The sequence below is a fragment of the Colobus angolensis genome, unplaced genomic scaffold (genome assembly GCF_000951035.1).
Source record: "Colobus angolensis palliatus isolate OR3802 unplaced genomic scaffold, Cang.pa_1.0 Scaffold24, whole genome shotgun sequence".
NCBI lineage: Eukaryota > Metazoa > Chordata > Mammalia > Primates > Cercopithecidae > Colobus > Colobus angolensis.
In genome coordinates this window covers 9480669-9494730 of record NW_012115599.1, presented here as the reverse complement: position 1 = coordinate 9494730, position 14062 = coordinate 9480669, and the positions used below count along the sequence as shown (strand labels likewise).

General features: G+C 37.3%; 1 protein-coding gene across 1 annotated transcript in view; it reads left to right on the top strand.

Moving 5' to 3' along the window:
• AFTPH (aftiphilin) overlaps nucleotides 1-14062 on the top strand; it is a 69067-nt gene that overhangs the window by 33766 nt on the left and 21239 nt on the right. Inside the window, exons 3-5 of the mRNA XM_011945306.1 lie at nucleotides 10307-10458; nucleotides 11842-11968; nucleotides 12357-12413. Coding sequence (XP_011800696.1) covers nucleotides 10307-10458; nucleotides 11842-11968; nucleotides 12357-12413 — 336 coding nt within the window. The remainder of the gene's footprint in view (nucleotides 1-10306; nucleotides 10459-11841; nucleotides 11969-12356; nucleotides 12414-14062) is intronic.

Here is a 14062-nt window from a genome sequence, read left to right as displayed (position 1 = left end):
TATATGGTAAAAGAGATAATAAATGTCATAAGCACTGCATTTAACCCTGAGCTTTTGTAAAATGTTAAAATATTGTTCTGGATATCATTTAGAAATTTAGGTAACAGGGAAGTAATCTGTTTATATTAATTGGCTATAGAAAAGGAGGCTATGAGTTATTTTTTACTGGACATCCAATTGATAATGCTACAGGGAAAATGCTATTAGCTGAAGATTTGTTTTGAGAGCTTTGAAAGTCGAGTGCCACCAAAAAGAAGAGAATTACTAATACCTTGGCTTGTGTTAGTTCAGGATTAAGTTACTGGTTTGTTTTGTTTTGTTTTTGAGACGGAATCTTGCCCTGTCGCCCAGGCTGGAGTGCAGCGATGCGATCTCGGCTCACTGCAACCTCCTTCTCCTGAGTTCAAGCGAGTCTCATGCCTCAGCCTCCCAAGTAGCTATGATTACAGGCACAGAAACTCAGCGTTCTTAAACTGAATATAACCAGTCCTACCTTTTCATCTTCACTTATTTAATCATCTAGCTAATATTTATGCAGGTTTTCCCTCCTGTGAACATTGGAACATACAACTGAAAACAGAAGTAAGCAACAAAATAAGAGAATTAAGATTTAAGACTTTAACCTTCCTTATAGATCTTTGCTTACTTATTTGGATAGAATTTCCTTTTGCTATTTTTTCCTCAGAAAATTTGACTATCTGGTGTTTAATTTCAAAATAGAAATGCTTTATTAGGTTTATTCAGAAACTGTGCAGAAGGGAAAAACCATGTTTAGATCATGAGGAATATTACAGCTGCTCACTCTTCATAGAGCTTGAAATTGGGGATTGGTAAGTATACAGTTGTAGATTGTACTTGATAGCTTACTTAATATTTAATGGTGATGCAGCATAAGATATCCTCTTAAATGGAAGATTAAATTACCCAGTGGATTTTAATGTTTCTTCTAAACTTCTACCTGAGTGTGAAACCTAATGCTATCAATATTAAAACTATTGATATTAATCAACTTCTGTCCCTAAGCAAAAAAGGAAAACTAACTGGAAATAAGTTGAAGGAATATCAAGAGTTACCTTAAATATATAATACTTAAGTCATTACTTAATATCCTTGATAGGGTCTTGGAAACTGCAACTTTAAGGGAAAGGACATATAACAAAACCAATTTTACCACAGGCTAACTGACACAAACAAGAGTTAAGTTTCTGTGGCATCTTTCTGGTCACAGAAACATCACTGAACTTCTAAATAAAGACACAAAGCACTTCTAAGATTAAACATTTAAATAAATGTGAGCTATACTTACATTTTAAAAAGATTACTAAAAACAAGGAACATAATTACAGACCCAGTTTTTGGTGAATCAGTGAGTGACACCACTTGTAGTGGTGCTGGGTAAAATCAAGGGATAAATGTTTGCGAAGCAAAAATGATCTAAGGAGCATCTCCTACCACCATAAAATTCAAAAACAATCACAAATCTTGCAGACTCACTGGGCACTTTCATACTGCATCATTTATTGCTGTTCATTTGTATGATTAGTGTAGACTTCATGAATGTTTATTTTATAATTTATTCTTTTTGCAATCTACTTATTCCAGCTCAGGATCACCAGTTACCAAAGCCTATCCCTCCAGCTCAGGGTACAAGGCTGAAACTATTCCTGGCCTGGATGTCATTCCATTGCAGGGCACACTCACACACATACACCAGTACTCACTCAGACTGGAACAGTTTAGACAATCTAATGTGCACGTCTTTAGGATCTATGAGGAAACTGGAATACCCAGAAAAAAACCCATGTGGACATGGGGAAAATGTGCAGACTCCACACAGATAGTGGCTGCAGCCAGGAATCAGTTGTTTTTCTCATCAACATTACAACAAAATGACATTATTCAAGGACCTGCTGTCCTTTAAAGGAGATAGGCATTTGAGTGGCATAAGAACCAGAGTCTGGGCTCCTATGTACACCTCTCTGGAAAGCTGAATGAGACTTGCAATACACTTAATCTCTTTACACCCAGATGTAGTCTTTTATAAAATAGAGGTATATTAGTTACAGCTCCAGATAAACAGAACCAATAGGGTATGTGTGGAGGTTAGGGAGGGAAGGATGGAAGGGAGGTAGGAGTGGAGGTGGTAGAGAGAGAGAGAGACTGATTATTGGAAATTGAGAAGCTCCAAAAGCCACAGTGCGTAAGCTGGAGACCCAAGAGCTGATGGTGTAGTTCCAGTCTTGAGTCCAAAGGCCTAAGAACCAGGAGAGCAGTGGTGTAAGTTCCAGCCCAGAAGCCAGCAAGCTTAAGATCCAAAAAGAGCTGATTTTTTAGTTCAAGTCCAACTGAAGTACCAACTCAAAATCAAGCAGAAGTTCCTTAGTCTTTTTGTTCTTTTCAGGTCGTCAGCTGATTGGATGAGGCCCACCCACATTAGGGAGGGCAGTCTGCGTTAGTGAGATTACCAATTCAAAGGTACTCCCAGAATAACGTGTTTTGGCGTTTTTTGGTTTGTTTGTTTTTGAGACAGGGTCCCATTCTGTTGCCCAGGCTGGAGTGTACTGGCATGATCTCTGCTTACTGCAGCCTCCACCGCAGCCTCTCTAGTAGCTGAGACTACAGGCATATGCTACCACACCTGGCTAATTTTTGTATTTTTTTTTTATAGAAATGGGATTTTGCCATGTTGCCCAGATGGTCTTCAACTCCTGGGCTCAAGCAATCTGCCTGCCTCAGACTCCTAGAGTACTGGGATTATAGGCATGAGCCACCGTGCTCTGCCCCAGAATAATGTTTGACCAAATGTCTGGGCACCCATGGCCCAGTCAAGTTGACACATAAATGTAACCATCACAAAAGGGAACACCTTACATCCATATATAACTTTCAGGATTTTTGGAAGACTGTAACCTGTTTGTGACTAAAACATGCCAGTTGAGAAGGTGTGCATTAGATAAAATGGCTTACTTGCACCAATGGATAAAGTGAAATGGCTGCTTATATACCCTGGGACTTTCTTCCTCTACCCCCAGACATAAAGACATGATAGAACTGGGAATGAGCAAAAGTTGTCAATTCATACTTGAAGCTTTGCCCCACTGATGAATTAAACCATTGGGTAATCATTTTTTGCTTTCCCAGAAACCAAATCTGGTTTAAAAAAATAAAAATAATTATAAAGACATTCAAGGTAATGAAGGACCCTGATAGGAAAATGAATATATAAGAAATGAGAAAATTAGGAAAGAGGAAAAAGCTATAAAAGCAAGTGTACCTTTGAAGATGTGGTATAGCCAAGGATGCATTACCACTTTCGTGAGCCCTTTCTCCATAAAATATGTTTTTTTGGTTAACAGTAGAAAGTAATATGGAAGGGCCAGGCATGGTGACTCATGCCTGTAATCCCTGCACTTTGGGAAGCCAAGGCGGATGGATCACTTGAGGTCAGGAGTCCAAGACCAGCCTGGTCAACATGGTGAAACCCCATCTCTACTAAAACTACAAAAGTTAGCCAGGCATGGTGGTGTGTGGCTGTAATTCGAGCTATTCAGGAGGCTGAGGCAGGAGATCACTTGAACCTGGGAGGTAGAGGTTGCAGTGACCCGAGATCTGCCACTGCACTCCATCCTGTGCAACAGAGCAAGACTCTATCTTGATGGGGGCAAGGGGGAAGAAAGTAATAGGGAGGCAAATTTGTGTGAGAGTGCCCCCTAGTTCTGGCTCTTGTCAGTATGTATACTCAGCTATCAAGCTATTTTGAGAGCGAAAGCTCCTGCTTTGGGCTAGTTTCCATTCACAATGATTTTTGATAGTTACGAACTCGTCTAAGCGTAAGTATACTTCTGTGTAAGTAGCATAGCTCCTCTACTTGGCTTCATAGCATTGGACATTAATAGAGAAAATGAAAAAGGAGGGTGTGGTACCTGCCTTGAATAGCATTTGATTTTTAATCCTACATTTATCAGAGCCCCAATTTTTGAAATGTTTAATAGCCAGATGTGCTACTGTTTGCCAGGCTTAGAAGCTGGTACTTATATGAATGAAAAGGCGTGACTGAGTCACATAAACTGGCATTCTGCTAACCAGTCACCAGTTTATTCCATATTCAAGGGAAAACTGAGGACTATTTTTCCTCTTTTTACTTGGAAGATGATGGCATTTAAAATTAAAATAATCGGGGCTGGGTGTGGTGGCCCACATGTGAAATCCTAGTGCTTTGGAAGGCCAAGGCGGGAGGATTGCCTGGAAGTAGAAGTTTAGGACCAGCCTTGGCAACATAGAGACCCCATCTCTACAAAAAATAAAAATTAACCAGGCATGGTGGTGTTCACCTGTGGTCCTAGCTACTCAAGAGGTTGTGGTGACAGAATCGCTTGAGCCCAGCAGTTCAAAGCTGCACTGAAGCCTGAATGAGCGAGTGAGACTGTCTCTTAAAAAAGAAAAAAAAAAAAATCGAGTAGTTGGTGTAAAGACTATTTTAATTTGACGTTTAGTTAGTATTGTAACGTCAGCTAAATGTTTAGTATGCTAAGTATGTGTGCATTTATTTGTTACCCTCATTTTCAGAATGCAGCCCTGACTCTTTAGTAAGAATTAACAACTAACTTTGTTGAAAATGATGAATTTTAGTGCTCGATGAAGTAATTTGCTTTAAGCATAGTTATCACTGCACATTTAACAGGTAAATCCCTTATCTAATAATGTCTAGAAATGTTTTGAAAGACCACAAAAAGTGGGGGAAACATGGTTTAGTGAAAAGAATGTAGGCTTTGCAGTCAGAGTTTGGATCAGATCTCGCTGTGTACTATACTACCAGTAAGGCTATGGTTAATTATCTGAATCTTCCTGAACTATAGTTTCTTCATCTGTAATATGAAGACAATAATACCTCTGGAGTTTCTCTTAGAAGATTCATGGAATAAATACATGTAGAGCGTCAAGCATAGTATGGTATATAGAAGACAAAATTTGGCTATTATATGTCTTATAATTATTTAAATATGCCCAACCTGTGTATAAAAATGATTTAGATGGCTTACAATAAGATATACTTTTATAAGTAGAACAATTATGCCCCCTGCAGTCCTAAATGAAGGCAAAGTGTTTTTGTTTTTATTTTTTTTTAAACTAGTGCACATTGATACTAAGTATGTGCAGGAACCTAGGTTCTAGAAATTCAAGAAAAAGACATAGTCCCTGCCCTCAAAGCTCTTGTAATTTTTAGAAATTGGACTTAGAACCACTTTGATGACAATATAGTGGTTAGGAGCACCTACTCTGAAGCTATACTTCCCTGGGTAGGAACTCAGCCTCTCCACTTAATATTCGTGTGACCAAGGAAAGTTAACCTCTTTCTGCTCTGCTTTTCTCATCCAGGAAATGGAGATAATATTATTACCTCCCTCACATGGTTCTTTTGAAACTTAAATGAGCTAAAATTTGTAAAGCATTTAGAATAATGTCTGCCACATGGTAGGCACTATGTGAACATTGAATGAAAATTATGATGCACCATAGCAAGCTTTTGCAGTTTCTGAGTAGGTTTCAGAGTACATCTTTTGATCTTTTGCTGAATTTAGGCTCCCACTTTCCTGAGCTGAGTTAAAATAATATTGTTTGCTTTACCTATACTGCCTTACGTGCCTAAGGAAACTAGAGCTCAGCCAGTCTCACTTCACCAATTCTAAATAATAAAGTATCTATTTTTTGGAATTTTACATCTAATTCAAGTCCACATGTACTGTAATATGTTAATAAATGTCACTGTTTGATGCAACCTTTTTCTGCATTAATCTGCTACAAGGAGTTTGAAGATTTGTGTTGTGCCCCCACCTAATCAAAACCAGTAGATTTCCCATTATGGCTACATGTACTCTGTATTGAAATAGGAGTTCACACAAGCAGGGTAATATAAGCAAAGTACCTTTTTACTCATAAGAAGAAATCCAAGTTTAATATTTTACTTTAACTTGAGTTTTGATGTGACACTGAATTTTACTACTAATTTATATGCATATGTTAAACTATCCTTGGCTGATATTGAGAGGATGATTATAATTTAAAACAGATTAAAATACTTAATATATGTACCCCCAAAAAAATTTTTGAAAAACAAACTTGACACCTTTGCCACTCTCACAGTTTTCATACACCTTTTATCCCAAGTACTCAAATTTTATGTTCAAAATAACAATGATTTCTTTAAAAAAAGTAGTGTCTGATTAACAATCTGTTTGGGAAAATCTGTTTGCTGAAAAAAACCTGTCTGGCCATAAGAGAAACTGTTCTTGTGGTAGGTTATTTTAACTTCTCTTCTTCTGAGTATTATATTAGTTATATTCTTGTAACTGTTCTACTTACCAAGTTATTTGGACTATGTTACATCACATTTTTGCATGTTTAACTTTATTTTGCTTCTTGGGAAGCAAAGTACTCTTTTTGAGATGGAGTCTTGCGCTTCCGCCTCCCAGGTTCAAGCGATTCCCCTTGCCTCGGCCTCCCACATAGCTGGGATTATAGGTACCCACCACCACGCCCAGCTATGTTTTTGAATTTTTAGTAGAGACAGGGTTTCACAGTGTTAGTCAGGCTGGTCTCGAGCTCCTAACCTCGTGATCCGCCCGCTTCGGCCTCCCAAAGTGCTGGGATTACAGGCGTGAGCCATTGTGCCTGGCTGAGAAGCAAAGTATTCTTAATGCCTAATGTGTGGTTTACACATTTTGTGTTTCATAATGCAATCAAGATTTAAGTCATAATACCAGTAAGCCAACCACCAATATCCAAAATGTAAACTGTGCAAGGACTAACCATAGCAGGTTTCATTTATATGAGACTCTTAAAAATAGATACTTAAAAACTAGGTACTTTTTTTTCCCCCCAACTCAACAAGGATGACCTTGGGAAGGATGCACAATACTTGGATTAATTTCTTGTTATAATGTGGTAGAAATTGATAAATTGAGATAAGTATTTTCATAGTGATTTAGAATGCTAAATCATGGTAGAGAAATATTCTTAGCTTTGATTCTAGTTTTGAGACTCATTTATTTCATTCCCTGGCAAGCCACCTGTGTCTATATGTATCATCTGTATAATAACAGTAGTAATGATAAAAGCTGCCACCTCTGACACCGTTGGTGCCAAGTATTTAATCCTCTAAATTATCGTCCACCTCATGAGGTAGCTAGACGCTGATATCTCCAGATTATAAATGCAGAAACTGAGCAGAAACAGTGGCGGGCGCCTGTAATCCCAGTTACTTGGGAGACTAAGGCAGCAGAGTCACTTGAACCTGGGAGGCCAAGGTTGCAGTGAGCCAAGATCACACCACTGCACTCCAGCCTCGATGACAGAATAAGATTCTTTCTCAAAAAAATAAAAAGAAAAAGAAATGCGGAAACTGGAGTCTTAGCCCCTGGCTCTGTAGCCCTCTATTGAAGTGTTATTATACCAGTCATTTACTTACTGGAATTAACTAATAGTAAGTTAAATTTGGCCTTATTTATTACCAAGAACAAGATAGTGGTGAGAAACTTGTTACAGGATGCCCTGACCACCAAACTGGTCTTAGGGAAATTGATATACTTTTTTTGGAGACCAAGTCTTGCTCTGTCACCCAGGCTGGACTACAGTGGCACGATCTCAGCTCACTGCGACCTCCACCTGCCTGGTTCAAGCGATTCTCCTGCCTCAACCTCCTGAGTAGCTGGGACTACAGGTGTGTACCACCATGCCCTGCTAATTTTTGTATTTTTAGTAGAGATGGGGTTTCACCACGTTGGCCAGGCTGGTTTCAAACTCCTGAGCTCAAGCAATCCACCCGCCTCGGCTTCCCAAAGTGGTGGGATTACAGGCGTGAGACACTGCACCTGGCCGGAATTTGATACACTTTTAAAAGTAAAATGTCAGAGCAAATTTAATTTTAATAAAAATCTTTGGGCTGGGCACGGTGGCTCACACCTGTAATCCCAGCACTTTGAGAGGCCAAGGCGGGCAGATCACCAGGTCAAGAGATCGAGACCATCCTGGCTAACATGGTGAAACCCCGTCTACTAAAAATAAAAAATTAGCCGGGCGTGGTGGTGGGCACCTGTAGTCCCAGCTACTTGGGAGGCTGAGGCAGGAGAATCGTGTGAACCCGGGAGGCGGAGCTTGCAGTGAGCCGAGATTGCGCCACTGCACTCCAGCCTGGGTGACAGAGTGAGACCATCTCAAAAAAAAAAAAATGTTGGGCAATGCTGTTAGTGGATTCTGGTTATTTATTATTTACAGCTCTATCTCAAGGGTCAAACCGTGACCCACAGGATGAATCTGTCCTGCCGCCTGTTTTTGTAAATAAGTTTCACTGGAACATACCCATGCTTATTCCAAATGGCCTACAAGGCCCAACATATTTACTGTCTGGCTCTCTAAAGAAAAGATTGCTAATCTCCTGCTCTATCTTATTCAACATAAGATTTGAAGCAATCTAATGTAATATCTGATCCTAAACATATATGAAACTTTCTTTAGAAATTTCCATTCAACTTATATCCTTTATGGGAAAAGGCTAAAGAAGAAGTAAAAATTGAGGCAATTAGGTAATGTTTCTTTGCCTCAGCTTCATTCCACTCATTTGAGAATTTTGCTGGTGTCTTGACACCTAGCAGTTATGTGTAACATTGCCCAAGTGGTTGGATGTGTTTTAGGGTCATTTCTTTTCTTCCTGTGGTAAACATTTTTTTCCTATCCCATTAAAAAGATAACAAAGAGGATACAAGAAAGATTTAATTTACAGAGAAATAAAATTTGGTCATATGTGAGTTTTTTGTTTATCTTCCCTGCCCAGGAGGAGCCAATCATGTATCCAATTAGGTGGTTATCTGATCTCTTGGAAAATAATGTCTGTCCGTTCCCTCTGTTGAGGCAAGTGAGAGCAAGGGCCCCTTGATGCACTCAAGTTTCACAAGCCTTGGGATCTTGAGGCTACCCTTTACTTAGGGTTCATAATTGATAGAACCTTTTCCAATATCACACACATGAATATAATTATGATGTGAGTAAGTTTTGTAGAATTACAAAAAGAGTACCCTGAGACTAATTATGCAGTGTTAAGTTTTTGCTCTGATACAGCTTCCAAAAGAGATTTGGATTCAGAAAAGGTGAAATTTTTTCCTTTTCCTTTTTTTTTTTTTTTGAATTTTCCTGGGTGCTCACTACACTACAAAACAGAAATCAAGCATCAACTTGTTTTTGTTACTTGGCAGGAAGTACCACCATGATGTGGCATTTTGCTCATACAGTTTGTGTCAATTCAATTGTAAACTTAATCTTACAGCAGGCTTTAACTTACTAACAATTTGTATTCGTAGTTGATGTTTACATGGTAAACTGGGCTAAGTTGGAAAATATATTACATGTATCTGAAATAGGAAAATAGGAATAAATGTTATTGTAGGTTACACATGTATAGTAAACCTAGTGGTACCAAAACTAAGTTGATTTAAACCCAACAAGTTTTAGTTAATAAAAATACGTAAAAAAAAATGCCAAGAGATTTATCTGTTTGTTCTTGGTGAAACTACTCTGGGGAATATGAAGGCTTTACTTAGGATAAAGGTAGTATTCTATTCAAAAATACACATGCAACAAAGACGAGTAGAAATGGAATATCTAAAAGATAATACATATCACCAAAATGATGAATGAGCTTTTTGAATTTTTTATCAGTAAAAATTGAGACATTCTTTCCTACTTTGGTTTGTACTATTAGTAGCAAAAATATTTCCAAAAGGCTATCAAAATTCGTGTTTATGTCCAAAAAAAAAGATTGTTTAGCTATAATAGCATAATACTTCTCACAAGCATCCGATCTTTTTGTTCCTAAATCTAGAGTAGATGAGTGGTGGTAAGAGACATTCCAGTGTGGTGGAAAGAATATAAATGCTCTCTGAGTTTTTTTGGTTTTTGCTTTGGGCAGATTATTCACACATTGAGATTGCTTTCTAACTGTACAATTGGGTAATTTATTTTTTGTAGAATTTTGTAATAGATAAAGATAATGCATGTAAAGTAGCAGGTATATTGCTTGGCACGTTGCTTTTACTTGCCAGCTATGTAGCTCATCGTCATTATTTAAATTAATCATTTAGAGTGATTGTTTCGTGAGTAGTTGTGTTCTTTTCACTTAGTGTTTTCTGTATCTGAGTGATGGTTCTCTTCCCGTCTTACAGTAGTGGACAGGATGTGCATGTGTTTGCATTTTAATACTATTACTATGATATCAAAATTAAATGAAAATTAACTTTTGGGGGGTGTTTTGATGCAGACAGCTTTATTAAACCGCCTGGAGCGAATTTTCGAAGCATGTTTTCCTTCCATACTTGTCCCTGATGCCGAAGAGGAAGTTACTTCCCTGAAGCACTTGCTGGAAACAAGCACTTTGCCAATAAAAACAAGAGAGGCCTTACCTGAAAGTGGGTAAGTAGAAGAGAGTTTTTAGATAGCACGTGTTTTTGTTACTTTCAGCAGTTCTAATTTATAAGTTTATCTTAAAACATTAAGGTTCAGGCCGGGCGCGGTGGATCACCTGAGGTCAGGAGTTTGAGACTAGCCTAACCAACATGGTGAAACCCTGTCTCTACTAAAAAATACAAAAAATTTTAGCAGGGTGTGGTGGCGCATGCTTGTAATCCCAGCTACTTGGGATTGAGGTTGAAGCACAAGAATCGCTTCAACCCAGAAGATGGAGGTTGCAGTGAGCCAAGATCATTGCACTCCAGCCTGAGTGACAGAGCAAGACTCTATCTCCAAAAAAAAAAATTAAGACTCAAAAACATTGTGTCAAAACCTAAACTCCCTGCCTCTTTTCTTTTGAGCTGTTTGTTTTTATATTTCTAAATCAATATTCTAATCAATTGATGTTATATATTATTTTTTGACTTCTTAGAATGGTAAGCGAAAATTTAGATCTTACCTCTGCTATTCTTCCCTCATCTTCCCCATATATCAGTTTTTGGTTAATTTCTTATTTGGCATTTTCATTAATATAATCATGTATATATTGTTTACTCTTAAGCCACTGTTTTCTTCATAGTACAACTTCTTCCTGGGCTTCTCTTTTTCATTAGTGTTTCCCTACCCTTTGAGAGCTTGTTCATACACTTGTGATCCAACCCCATATTCTGCTCCCATCTAGAATGGTTTCAGTCTGGGCTTACACATATGTTGTCTTGGGACTTCCCTTCACTTAGATCCCATTTTGGTGGAGCACATCCTCCAACAGCCTTCTGAGAAAAAAGATAGATGGGAGGTAAAATTTTATTCTACTCTCACATTAAATTTATAGTTTAAGATCTCTTTGTTGCCGATGTTCTGAAATTTCACAATGAAATATCTTTTTTTCTTTGAGACAGTCTCACTCTGTTGCCCAGGCTGGAGTGATCTTGGCTCACTGCAACCTCTTCCTCCTGGGTCAAGCGATTCTCCTGCCTTAGCTTCCTGAGTAGCTGGAATTGCAGGTGCCCACCACCATGTCTGGCTAATTTTTTGTATTTTTTAGTAGAGATGGGGTTTCACCACGTTGACCAGGCTGGTCTAGAACTCCTGACCTCAGGTGATCCGCCCGCCTCGGCCTCCCAAAGTGCTGGAATTACAGACATGAGCCACCAAACCTGGCCTCACTTAGTTATTTTTCTAGTGACTGTAAGTGTTGGCTCTTGATTTCATTCAAATAGTTATATACTTATGTTGGACCCAAGAGTAATTGGAATGTGTAACATATCACAGCCATATTATAAGTAGAACTCATGGCGAAAGTTATTGAGTAACCTATTGTTGATGGCTTTATCCTGGCCTTTGCAGGGAATTACTAGATGTGTGGACTGAGCTACAGGATATCCATGATGCACATGGCTTGAGATACCAGTGGGGCGGCTCCCATAGCAACAAGAAGCTTTTGTGCTCCTTGGGAATAGACACCCGAAACATTGTGAGTTTGTTAGTACCTTTTAATCAACCTGTGGGTGTTTTAAAATTCTGTTATACTTCTGTTTAAGCTGTGGTAAGCTAGTTCCTCAGAAAATAAACATTTTGTTTAAATGTTCATTTATATTGAATGTGCTGACTTGTAAACATCAATCTACCTAAATTTTTCTTCAGTATTTATTTTTAGAAAAAATTGTTTTAGTAGTTTTTCTTAAATATAAAATGAAGGAATTGGACTGGGAGATAACTCCCTATGGGCAATTTTTAAGTTTCATCAATTTATTATTCCCAATATATGTAATAAAACATCGCAAGCATATTTGGAAACTATTTCATTGTATGATAGATTATTCTCTAAATATCTGTTCTTTCTGTCTAACACGTGTGTGTAGCTCTTCACGGGCAATAAGAAGCAGCCTGTTATAGTGCCCATGTATGCAGCAGGATTGGTAAGTACAAAAATCTTTCTGCATGTGTTTATCATTACTGCATTTATTCTGTAAAATCATCTTAAAATACACTTCTGTGTCATGCTATATAAGAGACGTTTAGTGTTGGAATCTGAAGGGTATAAATAGATCTTTTTTGAACTCATAAATCCCATCAAATACTGATCGCAGGACTTTTAAAATATTTCATTAATTACAGATACTGTTTTGTTTTAGATTGAAAATTTTTATCTTACTAATATTAGCATATATAACTGTTTGTAAAATGCACCTTTGGAGGATTCTTTTTCTTTTCTAAACTTGCTTTAAAGAAAAAGCTGAAGTATCTGAAGACCTAGCGAAGTAATTTATTTTAATTCATTTATTAATTTTAAATAATGCAATATTGAGGCTATAGATGTACATAAAAGCTTAGAAACACCAAATTATAGTGAAATTTAAATGAGCCAGGACTTAAAATGGGTTCTTAGTTTTTCCATTAATATTTTAAATGTGTTGAATTTTGTTTTTTCAGATATGCCAGGTAGTACCAGAAAACAGACCTTTTCATTCTGTTCCTTCTCAAGACTCAGTCATATTTTAAAGTTTGATGTTTGTGTTTTTTGGTGTGTCTTTATTTTTATTGATAAAAAATATATATTTTTATTGATGAATAAAAATGTTCCATCAAACTAAAAACATTACTCTAACCATTAAATTGGAAATAAGGGAAAAATAATGAAGGAATCTTTGGTATAGAATTTATACAACCCATTATGTGCATGTGACAGTTAATTTGCTGTGGAACTTGACCTTTAAATCTATAAACTTTCTCCATGAATAAGCACTAATTATTGATTTTGAATTGGAACATTTTGATTTTTGTGGAATTTTCTAGAGTTTTTTTTTAAATCAGTGTTTACTCCTTTGTAAATGGTTTATATCATGCACTTTAAAAACACTTTGATGATCCCCATTGTTTTCTGTTGTAGGTAAATATAATGCTGAACATTTCTTTAACTTTTTGGTTATTTGGATTTCTTTTCTTCTCAAGGAGTAGCAGTCCAGAGGTTGTTGATGTTATGGAACTAGGAATTTAATTTGTAGGCACTTTCATTCAGCATATTAGGGGCAGTGACCTACTTAATGCTAATGTGTAGCCTCACCCCATTAACCAGTTCTGTGAGGTTTGTGAGGAGTTAGAAGCTAAAGCTTATGCTTTATTTTTCAACCTTCATTAGAAATATTTTTACTATTTCTATGGACTTTTTTTTTCCACTTCTTTCCTCCCTGCCATCTTTTTTCCGGTTTATTTTCACATCTGTCAGCTCATACCTATAGCTACTATTTCTATATAAGCTTGAATACCAAAGTTTAATGAATATAAATGTATCTCCCCTCCTCCATCTTTGTGATATCTTTCATTTAGAAACCTTTCTTTTAATACCAAGTTTTAATTATAGCTAACTTTACCCATGGTGTCTTATATGTATGAGATGTTCAATAATCTTTTGATCTCACTTGGAGAAATAGTACCTGAAATGATCATTTAAGCCACTGGTTCTCAAACTTTCATGTGTATCAGAATCACTTGGAAGACTTGTTAAAACACAAATTGCTGAGCACCCCCCCGCCACCCCCGTTTCTTGTTCAATATTTCTGAGGTAGGC